At 46.9% G+C, this 14435-nt stretch overlaps 1 protein-coding gene across 1 annotated transcript in view; it reads right to left on the bottom strand.

Moving 5' to 3' along the window:
* The window catches only part of patj (PATJ crumbs cell polarity complex component), a 96182-nt gene that overhangs the window by 63408 nt on the left and 18339 nt on the right, over window positions 1-14435 (bottom strand). Inside the window, exons 13-18 of the mRNA XM_070908664.1 lie at window positions 13298-13359; window positions 12925-12981; window positions 12483-12617; window positions 11270-11482; window positions 11015-11098; window positions 10635-10814 (exon numbers count right to left, since the gene is read on the bottom strand). Of these exons, the coding sequence (XP_070764765.1) occupies window positions 10635-10814; window positions 11015-11098; window positions 11270-11482; window positions 12483-12617; window positions 12925-12981; window positions 13298-13359 (731 nt within the window). The remainder of the gene's footprint in view (window positions 1-10634; window positions 10815-11014; window positions 11099-11269; window positions 11483-12482; window positions 12618-12924; window positions 12982-13297; window positions 13360-14435) is intronic.

Raw genomic sequence — 14435 nt, forward strand, 5'->3', positions numbered from 1 at the left:
ACTGTGACACAGATGAGACACAGAGAGCCCTCCTGTCCCCCCTGTCCTCCTGTCCCTCCTGTCCTCCTGCTCCTCCTGTTCCCCCTGTCCTCCTGTTCCTCCTACTCCTCCTGTCCCCCCTGTCCTCCTGTCCCCCCTGTCCTCCTGTTCCTCCTGTTCCTCCTGTCCCTCCTGTCCCTCCTGTCCCCCCTGTCCTCCTGTTCCTCCTGCTCCTCCTGCTCCTCCTGTTCCTCCTGTTCCTCCTGTCCCCCTGTTCCTCCTGTCCCCCTGTTCCTCCCGTTCCTCCTGTTCCTCCTGTCCCTCCGGCCCCCCTGTTCCTCCTGTCCCCCCTGTCCCTCCTGTTCCTCCTGTCCCTCCGGCCCCCCTGTTCCTCCTGTCCCTCCGGCCCCCCTGTTCCTCCTGTCCCTCCTGTCCTCCTGCTCCTCCTGTTCCTCCTGTTCCTCCTGTTCCTCCTGCTCCTCCTGTCCCTCCTGTCCCTCCTGTCCCTCCTGCTCCTCCTGCTCCTCCTGTCCCCCCTGTTCCTCCTGTCCCTCCGGCCCCCCTGTTCCTCCTGTCCCTCCTGTCCCCCTGTTCCTCCTGTCCCTCCGGCCCCCCTGTTCCTCCTGTCCCCCCTGTCCTCCTGTTCCTCCTGCTCCTCCTGTTCCTCCTGTTCCTTCTGTCCCTCCGGCCCCCCTGTTCCTCCTGTCCTCCTGCTCCTCCTGTTCCTCCTGTCCCCCCTGTCCTCCTGTTCCTCCTGTCCCCCTGTTCCTCCTGTTCCTTCTGTCCCTCCGGCCCCCCTGTCCCTCCTGTCCCTCCTGTCCCCCCTGTCCTCCTGTTCCTCCTGCTCCTCCTGTTCCTCCTGTTCCTCCTGTCCCCCCTGTCCCTCCGGCCCCCCTGTTCCTCCTGTCCCTCCTGTCCCTCCGGCCCCCCTGTTCCTCCTGTCCCTCCTGTCCCCCCTGTTCCTCCTGTCCCCCCTGTCCCTCCGGCCCCCCTGTTCCTCCTGTCCCCCTGTTCCTCCCGTTCCTCCTGTTCCTCCTGTCCCTCCGGCCCTCCTGTTCCTCCTGTCCCCCCTGTCCCTCCGGCCCCCCTGTTCCTCCTGTCCCTCCTGTCCCTCCTGTCCTCCTGTTCCTCCTGTTCCTCCTGCTCCTCCTGTCCCCCCTGTCCCCCCTGTCCCTCCTGTTCCTCCTGTCCCCCCTGTCCCCCCTGTCCTCCTGTTCCTCCTGCTCCTCCTGTTCCTCCTGTTCCTTCTGTCCCTCCGGCCCCCCTGTTCCTCCTGTTCCTCCTGCTCCTCCTGTTCCTCCTGTCCCCCCTGTCCTCCTGTTCCTCCTGTACCCCCTGTTCCTCCTGTCCCCCTGTTCCTCCTGTTCCTTCTGTCCCTCCGGCCCCCCTGTTCCTCCTGTCCCTCCTGTCCCCCTGTTCCTCCTGTTCCTCCTGCTCCTCCTGTTCCTTCTGTCCCTCCGGCCCCCCTGTCCCCCCTGTCCCTCCTGTCCCCCTGTTCCTCCTGTCCCCCCTGTCCCTCCGGCCCCCCTGTTCCTCCTGTCCCTCCTGTCCCTCCTGTCCCCCTGTTCCCCCTGTTCCTCCTGTCCCTCCGGCCCCCCTGTTCCTCCTGTTCCTCCTGTCCCCCCTGTCCCCCTGTTCCTCCTGTTCCTCCTGTCCCTCCGGCCCCCCTGTTCCTCCTGTCCCTCCGGCCCCCCTGTTCCTCCTGTTCCTCCTGTCCCCCCTGTCCTCCTTCCAGAGAGGAAGACGTACTCACAGTGATCCTCTCTGATCGGCTCTCAGCAGAGCAGCAGAGACAGGCAGGGGGAGACAGAGACCAGGGAAATGACAGAAAATCCATCTATACAAACACACAAACATGCAGAGAATCAAAGGGAAGAATCAGAGAAGAAGAAGCGGACTGAGGGACAGACGGACTGAAGAGGAAGATGGATGAAGGACGAACAGACAAATGTCAGCAGGGAGGTGTTAAAGAGTTTACTTTCAAACAAAGACTGGAAAGTGTAAAAAGACAATTTCATGCTCCAACAGTGAAATAATTTCAGCACTCTTGATGTGAACATTGACTCTACAACAACAGAATCTGTCTCTTGTCCAACCGGCTCTCAGCAGCTGAAGTAATATCTAATATCACAACATGCTCAGGTTTCAGGCTGAGGATCATCGTGCTCATGTGCTGTAATCACTCTGGGTTCAACTGTTGGACGCCATCAATCACCATGTGAGTAAGATAAGTGTGTCAGTAGATAAGAAACTCCGAACAAACCCTTGAGCGTGAAGCTCAGCTGAAAGCTCTAAATGGCTAGTAAGTGGACCTTTGAGCCTGAGTCATTATTCTTCTTCTACGCTCAAAGCACATTTATTTTCTAAAATCTATGAGTAAAGCTTTAAAGAGCAACTGAAACGCTTGTTTAAACTTTCTCACCTTGCTGCTCTGATGTAAACGTGTACTCCAGGGTGTGTCGGTACACTGTGACATCACTTTGGGTGTGGTTACGGTGCAACAGAGGACAGAGAAACACTGCCTTTCATCCTGGAGTTAAATTACTGTCTAAAGTTCCTCAGAGGAACGAGCGACTCGGTTATCTTCTGTCTGTCTCTTCCAGTAGAACTTTCTGAGCTGAACTCTTTGTGTAGAAAGAAAAACTTCTATCAAACTTCTTTCATCATCTTAATAAGTTTAGTCAGTTATTGTGAGTTTATTAACAGTTCCAGAAGAACTTCCATGAAAAACTGCTAAATTTAAATCCAAGTAAATGATTTATTCATCATCAATCTATTATTGAGAAAGTTATTCTTCAGACATGTTAAATGACATTCTTACATCTATTAATTGCAGATTGTTGCATGTTGTTGCTGCTGACCTGCTGAGAGCTAGCTTAGCATTAATTAATTAGGAGTGTATCAATTGACCACTGTCTTTTATTTTACCTGTAATTAATGAACCAAATGAGTTCTTTTCCTGAAAGCTCCCAGGATGATTGGGAATCTACCGACCTGTAACATTGAGTATGTATGAGCGGGAACATCAGCAGTTTCAGCTTTTGTGATTTTGAAGTTTAGAACAAGTTTTGAAATAATAGTTTGTCCTGTCCACAACATATACACAGATAAACTCCACCAACAGGCCTCGTCTCGGCTCCGTCTGTTTAACCAGCGTGACCAGAAGGACGGCTCGGTCCTGCCAGGATCCAAACCCCTCAGAGCTTCATATACCAGCTATAAAACCCTCTCCTGGTTAGAGTGGATGTACATTTTGTGAATTCCCCTGTGTTGAACCCTGGGCATCGCCCGCGCTGCAATACGAGCTGCTGTGCCAAGTTTCAGGCTGCCAGAACAAAGCTGCGCTGTATTTTTAGACTGAACAACATGGCTACAGGTGGTGAGGAGTCAGAACCCAAGTCCTCCACTCCTACAAGATCCTCCGGAAAAAGAAAGGCCTCTGCTGTCAAAAAGTGGAGATATCAGAAACGTAGGAGAAAAAATAAAGAAATTAAAAATGTACTTTGCCAAAAGTAGTGAAATGTTTCCACGGTTGGTTTTTCCTGCTTGGATAACAATGAAGAGTTGTTGGAGTTTTTGGATATGTAGGTTGCAGAGTGTCTACACAAAGTTAGTTCTGAAGACCTTTATGATGCCAGAATGAAACTGACAAGTGAAATAAACAGAGTCAAAAAATATTCAGGAGCTCTGAGACTGAACTTCACACTCAGACCAAAAACGTACTTTCTCCATTTTCTCAAACTGAATATACGCTTAATGTTAAAAGTATATGAGCACTCTGATTACTGCATCATTTTGGTCTGGTCGGTCAACAAAACAGAGTGTCCCCGTTTTGTTAAGAGGGACCTCGCTGCACCACGCAGAAGACCACCTTCTGCTGCTGAGGTCACGTGATTTCCTGTCAGGTCCGCCATTTTGTCTGCACTCATAAACAAACTGCTCCACAGGGAACCTTCCAGCGCAGCAGTGAACATCTGAAAAAACGACTTCTATGTGTGTTTCTGACGGCAGTTTGTCGTTCATTGAGTGACTTGTTGCTTTTCTTTTGCCTTAGCTGCATTCACACACACACACACACACACACACACACACACACACACGGACAGGATGAAACCAACGACCTGCTCTCTGCGTTCATACTGTTTCTCTGATGGTCAACGTGCCACTTCAGAGGTCACGAACAGAACACCTCTTTCACGTCTGAAACTGGTCCCATTTTGAAAGGCGTCAGTTTTTAGTGGAAACTATCAGCCGGAGTCCAGACAGACAGATCTGATCAGCTCTTCTCTTATTGCCTCCAACCATCTTTCACTCAACTCTGACAGCCTGAGAGTCAGTAACAGGAAACACTTTGGCAGGAACACTGGACCGACGTGCCCTTGGGCGAGAGATATAGAGGGAGGAGAGGGAGAGAGAGAGAGAGAGACACTGAAGATTTGTGAGAGAAGTTGATTCATGTTATTTTGTGAAAACTGTCAAAGGGTCAGTTTCACTCTGAGGTGAAATACTTGAGTCAGAACCTGAGATTGTTTCTGGTTTTCACTGATTTACTTTTCTTTTTAGATCATCTGCACTTTCAACATGAAGAAAGATGAATATCATATTTTTTCTTTCTATATATACTGTAATTAAATCTTATAATCTGGGTCGTACTATATTCAGGATCATATGGTACATTAGGTCGTTGTGTAAAAGTGAGGACTGTTTTTGAATGTGACATTTTGGGAAAGTGGAACTGGAACTTTAGAGAGTGAGGACAGTTTTGTAAAGTCCTTGTTTCTTCAAAAAGCTGTTTTAGAGTTAAAACTTGGTTTTAGGGTTGAGGGATATGAAGCGCATAATGTCAAAGAGGGTCCTCACAAGTATAGAAGTACAAACGTGTGTGTTGGTTCCAGCTGGTCTCTGAACACAGGCTGTATTGTCCAAATCTGAGGCTGAAGCCAAGACCAACCAGCCATGACACACACACACACACACACACACACACACACACACAGGTGATGTCATCATACAGCCTCTATAATGAACTAAACTCTGAGAGAGAGAGAGACATCAGTATCTGACTTCTGATTGGCTGGTCGGTGTGTGGGCGTGGCCACAGTTACAGCTGTATCCTGTGATATTTGACATTACATACAAGATAAAAACAAACTCTCAGTCACAGACTGAACCACTTCTGGCTCTGTGGACTATCACTATCTTTTTCAATGCCGAGCACCTTCATGTTGGGGCGGCAGCAGAAACCTCAACAGCTGATATCAGAACAACAACAACCTGAAATGATCTGCGTGGCTGGACGCCCCCAGAGGGAAGGGGGAAAATATGTTTGTTTGTTTTTTAATTGGGTGAACTGTCCCTTTAAGGCAGCATTGATGTAAAATACACAAGAACACATCTAATGTGTTGAAAATCTGAATCCTAAAATCTTACAGCTGAGGTCTCACCACAGTCCACCTGTCCAGGTTTTGGACACCCTGTCCTGAGCTGAGGGGGGGTGTTAAAGTAACTTTAGCCAGTTGTCAGCCAACCGCTCATCTGTCAAACTACAATCTATCCTGACCACCTGCTCCTACAGCCATCCATCTACATCATGCTGACTTTCTTCCTGAAACACGTTTCTTTCTTTTTGAGTTAGTTCTCATAATATTCTTTTTTTGTCAGAATTCAAATAACCCTAAAAGTCAGCGACCAACAGCTGATTAAATCACCTGAAACAGCCGACCGCTGAGATCAGTGGCTACCAGCTGAAAACGAGAAGCTGCTTCAATTTCAACTTCTGTCTGAAATCAGAGACTCGTTGTTCCAAATGAGGCTTTTCTTGCTCCAGTTACTGCGAAGATGGCGGCAAGCTGCGAAAACGAGTCTTTGGAGAGAATAAACGGCCTGCGTGATGGTTATAATGGTTCTGATGGTTCTAATGGTTCTGATGGTTTGAAAGGTTTGAATGGTTCTGATGGTTATAATGGTTCAGATGCATTAACGGTTCTGATGGTTCTAATGGTTCTGATGGTTCTGATGGTTTTAATGGTTTAAATGGTTCTGATGGTTTTAATAGTTCTGCTGGTTTTAATGGTTCTGATGGGTTTTAATGGTTCTGATGCATTAATGGTTCTGATGGTTCTGATGGTTCTGATGGTTTGAATGGTTCTGATGATTTTAATGGTTCTGATGGTTTTAATGGTTCTGATGGTTCTGATGATTTTAATGGTTCTGATGGGTTTTAATGGTTCTGATGCATTAATGGTTCTGATGGTTCTGATGGTTTGAATGGTTCTGATGCATTAATGGTTCTGATGCATTAATGGTTCTGATGGTTCTAATGGTTCTGATGGTTCTAATGGTTTGAATGGTTCTGATGGTTTGAATGGTTCTGATGGTTTGAATGGTTCTGATGGTTTTAATGGTTCTGATGGTTCTAATGGTTCTAATGGTTTGAATGGTTCTGATGGTTTGAATGGTTCTGGTGGTTTTAATAGTTCTGCTGGTTTTAATGGTTCTGATGGGTTTTAATGGTTCTGATGGTTCTAATGGTTCTGATGCATTAATGGTTCTGATGGTTCTAATGGTTTGAATGGTTCTGATGGTTTTAATGTTTTGATGGTTCTGATGGTTTTAATGGTTCTCCTGGTTTTAATGGTTCTGATGGTTCTAATGGTTCTGATGGTTCTAATGGTTCTGATGGTTATACTGGTTTTAATGGTTCTGATGGTTATAATGGTTCTGATGGTTATAATGGTCTGATGGTTATAATGGTTCTGATGGTTATAATGGTCATTTGGTCATGTCTTCACCGTCTCGCTCATGTTTCCAGTGAAACCAGAGGTCAGCTCAGACTGGGAACTCTGGTAAAAGATGATACGTCTCCGAGCCTCAAAGCTTCTAAACAACAACCAGGGGGTCTCACTTATCTGCATTAGGAGGCCGCTGGGGCCCCACAGAGGCCCCTGACACTTAGATCCACAACACCAGACACTGATCCTGACCTCTGTGCTACTGTACGATCCTGCTCCAGCAGAGGTCAGAGGTCAGAGGTCAGAGACTGTCAGGAGGAAAGAGGCAGGACAGCTGATGGATGAGCGGCCTCAGTCAGTGAGGAGGACTAACTGTCTTCATGCTGTACGTCCACCAACTGAGACCACGTTCAGTAGTTCATTAGTTTTACAGTTTTTATAAAGCAGTTCAGCTGCATTTCATGTGACAACTACGTGTCATTCTTCTTCTTGGAAGAAGCAGAAAATCAGTTTCCAGTAAAACTTTATAAAAACCTTGTTAATGCAAATCAGAATGGAAAGTGACCAAACACACCAGAAGGCGTCTAAACATCACCGTGTGATGGAGCGTTAAGAGATTAATTTAATCAAAGATTTGCTTGATTCCATGTCTTGAATTGATAGAAAATATTATTAGACCCCCCCCCCCCCCCCACCTCTGGATCTGACTGAGGAGGGAGGAGGATGAGAGGAGGAGGCAGAGGTCTTGGAGGTGAAGCTGTGCCTAAAGATAAAGTGCTGAAGCAGGGTGGGGGAGAAAAGCACCACAGGGTTTCTCCCCAGACAGCGATGAGTCTAAACATGAACTCTTTCAGTCAAACAAACACAAAGTTTTGTTTAAAATGTTCATTTTCTCCTCCTCCTGAGGGGACTAAAACAGACAACATTACATGTATCACCCCCCAAAATAATGACGTGCTGGTGAATCAGGAAGTGTTTCCAGTTCAAGTTGAGCTGCAGCTCCAGTTCAACCAGCGACAGTCCTGTCAGATCAGCTGATGTTCATGTTTGCTTGTTGGCTGGGTGTCAGAGCTTCCTGTCACCACTTGGACACATGACGACTCCTCAATCTACTCTTTTGATGATCGTTACATGAGGATGGATGCCATTTTACGTTGGCTAAATGTAATGATGTATTATGATGCGTTATGTTTCTGCAACAAGCTGCAGAACTAGCAAACAGACCTGAAGCTGAGCGGTGTTTAACACAGAGAGCAGAAGACAACTAGAGAAGAAGAACAGTCTGTCCTGCTGTCCACCGTCACACTCGTACACCTCGCTGTGAAGAACACAGCCGCGGTGAAGCCGAACCACACCGGCTTCACCGCGTGTTCCTCCACCTCCAGCAGGAAACACCTGCAGGGAGGTGATGAACTCTGTGTGAGTGTGTTTCTGTTCCTGTTACACACACTGATACATGTTCACTTGGGTTCAGACTGAAAATCTAAAACCATTAGCTGGATTGTCATGTTACGTTCCCCACAGACTGAATCCTAAAGACTTCGATGAGTCCTTGACTTTTCCTCTAGTGCACAGCAGGCCAGAGTTTCCACTCACACAGTGAGATATCTCGACGGCTTCGAGAGTGTTCTGCTTTGTTTTATTGGACAAAGACGAGCTCTGCACATGTCAACAGCATAAAACATGACACACGGGGAAAGACCAGATGTGCTGTTTCACACAGCAGATGCATCATATTTAATGAGGGTATGAGTCTCATTGTCAGACCTACCTCCACACTTTGGAGACAGGTCCGGCTCAACCCATCGTCCTTCTGGGAAAAAGACACTCTGGCTTGTTTGTTTTTCTTTAAACCAATCACAATCGTCTTGGCTAGTGACCCCCCCTAGTGTCTGGAGGAACTTGTTTTAGTGGAACACTTGCACGTGGGGAGGCGAGCCCTGGCATTAAAACGTTTAAATCCCAGACGAGCTATACTTTAGCTCTGGAGGAGCTCACTGGACCCGTTAAAACCACTGATGATCCAAATCACGTCAACACTTTTCCATTTTCAGGGTGCAGGCTGCGAGCTCGGAGGTGGTTGATGCTGTAGTTTGTCGTAGCGGAAGGGGAGGAGAATGGTGACGTATCTCAGCAGCCTACATCCGGTGAGTCAGACTACCTACTGACTGACTCACAGCACCAACAGAACCAAGTAAACTGATGATGGTTAAACTGCACAACAACGACAACCACTACCACACACACGTTCTCCACAGTCTTCAGTCTTTCCTCGCCAACACTAAATGCGATTTCAGTAAAGCTCAACACGTGGAACTTCCTGCCTCCCATCCTCTGAAACACACACACAGGCCTCCTAACATGTTCAAGCTACTGTAATAACATGATAACTGAGACCCTCTGGACCGTCTTTACACGACTGACGGGAACTTTGGACCTGAACTGTTCAGCAAACATTCGGCCTGGTGTTGTATGTTTGAGAGAGGAAGAGATCATATCTTGGGAGCAGCACGTTAGAGTAGAAAGTGAGTTTTCAGATGTTTTCTACTGTAATCACCGAGCTTTGGTCGTCGTGGTGTTTCCTCACATACAGCAGAGTCGCCCTTGTAGTTGAAAACTTAAAATGTCTTCTTCAACAAATATTTCAGGCTCGGTGTCTCAGAACTTTCTTTTTTGCTCCATTTCATTGGAAAAGGTGTGAATGAGTCCTTCACGGCCCTCAATGAGGACTGAAGACTGGGGACCAGCCTCCAAGACCTCATCCAGTTCCAAATGCAACTCATTTTAATGATCAATGAATCTTGATTTATTATCATGACACAGTGACGTCTTCAAGTGTCTTGTTTTGTCCCAGGTTTATGACTGACTGACTGACTGACTGACTGACTAAAGGACTGACTGACTGACTGAAGGACTGACTGACTGACTGAAGGAGTGACTGAAGGACTGACTGAAGGACTGACTGAAGGAGTGACTGACTGACTGAAGGACTGACTGACTGACTGAAGGAGTGACTGAAGGACTGACTGAAGGACTGACTGAAGGAGTGACTGACTGACTGAAGGACTGACTGACTGACTGACTGAAGGACTGACTGACTGACTGAAGGACTGACTGACTGACTGAAGGAGTGACTGAAGGACTGACTGAAGGACTGACTGAAGGAGTGACTGACTGACTGAAGGACTGACTGACTGACTGACTGAAGGACTGACTGACTGACTGAAGGACTGACTGACTGACTGACTGAAGGACTGACTGAAGGACTGACTGACTGACTGAAGGACTGACTGACTGACTGAAGGACTGACTGACTGACTGACTGAAGGAGTGACTGAAGGAGTGACTGAAGGACTGACTGAAGGACTGACTGAAGGAGTGACTGACTGACTGAAGGAGTGACTGACTGACTGAAGGACTGACTGAAGGACTGAAGGACTGACTGAAGGACTGACTGAAGGACTGACTGACTGACTGAAGGACTGACTGAAGGACTGACTGACTGACTGAAGGACTGACTGACTGACTGACTGAAGGACTGACTGAAGGACTGACTGACTGACTGAAGGACTGAAGGACTGACTGACTGAAGGACTGACTGACTGACTGAAGGACTGACTGAAGGACTGACTGAAGGACTGACTGAAGGACTGACTGACTGACTGAAGGACTGACTGAAGGACTGACTGAAGGACTGACTGACTGACTGACTGAAGGACTGACTGAAGGACTGACTGAAGGACTGACTGAAGGACTGACTGAAGGACTGACTGACTGAAGGACTGAAGGACTGACTGACTGACTGAAGGACTGACTGAAGGACTGACTGAAGGACTGACTGACTGAAGGACTGACTGAAGGACTGACTGACTGAAGGACTGAGGATGTGGTGCAGCAGGTGGAGGAGGACTGGGTTGTTGTTACCTGGTAGTCCAGGATGCTGAAGCCGAGGCCTTTGTCTCTCTCCTTCTGCAGCTCCAACACCTGAACGTCTGGAGACCACAGAGCCAGCTCCTCTTCATCTTCATCCTGCTCCCCCTCCTCTTCCTCCTCCTGTCTGTGTTGGGTCTCCTCCGTCAGCACCTCCTCTACAGAAGAGGGCTGCTGCCGACACACACAAGACTGGATAAGACTCAACCTGCCAACTGTCTGTGGCAAACAGCTGTTTGATTATTATTATTATTATTATTATTATTTCCCTCCTATTAGAATCCATCCCCTACATTTTGTATTTTTGCTTTTCCAATGAAGATGACAAAACGTTTATTGTAATATGAATATAATATGAATAATAGCCGGGTTACCTGTCTCACTGCCTGCTGCTGCTCAGTGCTGCCGTCTCTCAGTTCTGTCTGACTGCAGAGCATCGACGACAGCTTCAGCTCGATCTGCACAGACGACACAGAGACCTTTAAACAGCAGAACATGTATTCTAGTAAACATACATTTTATTATTTGTGCATGACGTTTCATACATTCATCATATGAATGATCAATATTGGTATATTAATATCTCATTAATACTGTGATATTGAGTGTGTGTTCCTTGATGCTTTCACCTCCTCCACACTGTGCTGCGACTGGCTTACTGGTCCAGGTCCGGGTCGCAGTACTGGTTCAGGTTCTGGTTCAGATTCAGATTCTGGTTCTCGTTCTGGTTCCAGGTCAGAGGTCGGGTGTCGGCAGCAGACCAGAGTGAAGGGAGGAGGCACTTCTTTGAGGAACGACACCACCTCTCGACGAGACTTACCGTACAGCTGAACATCATTCACCTGCACACACGGCAGATTACATGTCATTGTTATCTAAAAATATTAGAATATAATCATGTGAACTGTAATTAGTTTAAGAGATTTCTTTCATGCAGTGAGCAGAAATAGAGGACAGTGAGCACAGTTTCCTTTGCTGTCTGCCGACAACCACGACTTTCTAACTTTAACATAACTTCCCTGATTCAACGGGAGGAAGTTGTGGTTCATGAAGGGCTCAGGAAGAACCTGAACTCATCCGATTAATTTAAAATCATGAGTTAATATAATATGCACAAAAAGGTTATTTTCAGTCAAAAACTCGACTTGTGTTTGTTGACAGGATGTTATCTCTGGTTACAAGAGGTGCAGCCAAGCTTGATAACGTAATATAATATGATAAATATCTCCCAGCCCTGGAGTCATCCATACATTCATGGAGATTATCAGGAGCAATAACTATAAAGAGTCGGGTGACATCAGCGACACACTGAAAATCAATACTGCACTTGTTGCTCGATAATGACCCCTAGTGGTAACATATAAAGACAGCGGCTCCAGATTTGAGCCTTGTGGCACTCCATGTTTAGTCAGAAGAGATGATGTTGGAGCTACAGGCAGATTACAGGCAGACGCAGAGACCTGCGAGCTTCACTCCATAAAAGGAGAAAAAGTCCAACTCACATGTTGTATGTTGTTTATTGAACAGGTGAAGAAGTCCATATGTAAAAGGAGACACTGTGGTTTTAGTAAGAGTTAGCGTTGGAGAACCACCGACTGTCCACTGCGTCTTTCATAGAGTTCATAGTGGGGGGGTCAGGTTCGAGCACTGTTACAACTCACATGCTGGGTGGTTAACGCTGTTCAATGAAGAAACACCTGCTGCAGCTGTAATTAATATTGTTGCAGAGAAAGAGCTCCAACAACCTGTATGCTATGATGAAACTTCTGACAAAGCTAGCCCAGCTTCCCCTCCCCCCTTTAGTCCCACAGTGTTTGTCTGCGTGAGTGTACATGTATTTACCTCCAGGAGCTCGTCCTCTGGTCTCAAGACTCCGTGTTTGTCCACGGGGCCTCCAGGGGCCACTGAGGAGATGTAGTGATGACCATCGAACGAGTCCAGCTCCACACCAAGACGCAGGGTGTGGATGGGCAGCAGCTGTACACAACCATAATGTTCAGTTTGTCCTCAAACTGTCTCACAGACGAGTCGATTCAACTGTTTGATCACTTTGCAGTTTGTGATGCTGTTGAACTGTACTGTGTTTTACTGAGAGGTGTTTCTAATATTTCGTCTCCCCTCATTGATATAAATGGACTGGAAAAAATATTAGAAATACCTCTCAATATAATGCAACACAATTCAACAGCAGCACAACATGCAGCCTCCAAAATGACCATATCAATACACGACTGCTGAATGTAACAACACACACAGCTCAGTTTACATGTCTGATGTTTCTCACCTTGGAGGATTTCTGCAGCTCTGCATCGTCTTCAATGACAGGGTCCAAGTTCACCACCTGACCCCACACACACACACACACACACACACACACACAACAGACAGACAGACAGACAGACCACACACACACAACAGACCACACACACCCACCAGACAGACAGACAGACAGACAGACAGACAGACAGACAGACAGACAGACAGACAGACAGACAGACAGACAGACACAGACACCACACACACACACACACACACACACACACACACACACACACACACACACACACACACAACAAGGTCCAGATGAAAGAAGCATTATAATCATCAGTATTGAACATCCAAAATGGAGAGAATCAGTGAACAATGTGTGGTCTCACCAGAACCTGGTACTTTGGTCCCAGAGCCACCTCCCATTTATCCATCAGCTCTGCATCTGTAGCTGTACACACACACACACACACACACACACACACACACACACACACACACACACACACACACACACAGTGGAACAGATGTAAAATTACAATTCAGCCATTCAAACACAGCAGCTTCCAACAGCTCGTCAACTGAAACCTCCAGTATTGTAACACAAGCGTACTGTGAATGATGCAAATGAAGTAGTGCTGCAGTAAAACTACATGAGTGGTGGCATGTATAGAAGTACTTTGCCAGAGGACGAGATACTGACTGATGATGATGTATTTGTTTGTTTAATCTCCCTGATTACAGACAGCATTGTTGATCAGCAGCCACCACAGGACGGACCACACACGTCAAATACAGGGAGGCCTCGAAACATAACTTTAGGCAAATTAGCCTGGAGGCTCTGCAGTGTTTTGTCAAAAAACAAACTACGAAATAAATGATGCAGCAGTGGAACAGGACGTTTAGCCTTCACCTGCTGTGGACAAGCACCTGTGCATGGAGACACGGGACATTATGGGGTATAATGATGGGACATCACGTGCAGTATCGTGGACATAATCACACTGAACACTTTGAATAAACTACTTACACTGCACTTCAGTTTTGATATGTAGACAGTCATAGCTATATCTCACACATGTCAATGATCCTCATCATTAACCTGTTATTGTATATTTTGGATTTGCACCTTACGGATATTTGATATTTGATATAAACGTCCCAGCTTCCAGCGTGGCTCGCTCTCTTCTCCACGTTATGTCTCGTCTGCTTTGTTCACGTTCCCGGCTTATGATCACTAGTTTCGCGGGTTTGGTTTGTTTTTTAAGTCAGGATTAGTTTGCTTTGGGAAGTAGTCAATATGGACACTTGAAGGTAGCCTGCGTTGTGATTATGTCTGCCTGGCTGTAGGTGCAGGTGGGCCGGCTCAGGGCCTTTGGTGCAGCCCGGCTTCTTTGTAAACATTTGTTGCTCGCTCGTCGCTCAAACTGAATACAATAACTAGCGAAGCAGCATAGCGGCAGTACTGCGTGTAGTGCTGCAGCAGGCCTACAGTACGAACAGTAATGTGTTTAGTGTGTACACAGC

The sequence above is a fragment of the Enoplosus armatus genome, chromosome 7 (genome assembly GCF_043641665.1).
Source record: "Enoplosus armatus isolate fEnoArm2 chromosome 7, fEnoArm2.hap1, whole genome shotgun sequence".
Classification (NCBI taxonomy): domain Eukaryota; kingdom Metazoa; phylum Chordata; class Actinopteri; order Centrarchiformes; family Enoplosidae; genus Enoplosus; species Enoplosus armatus.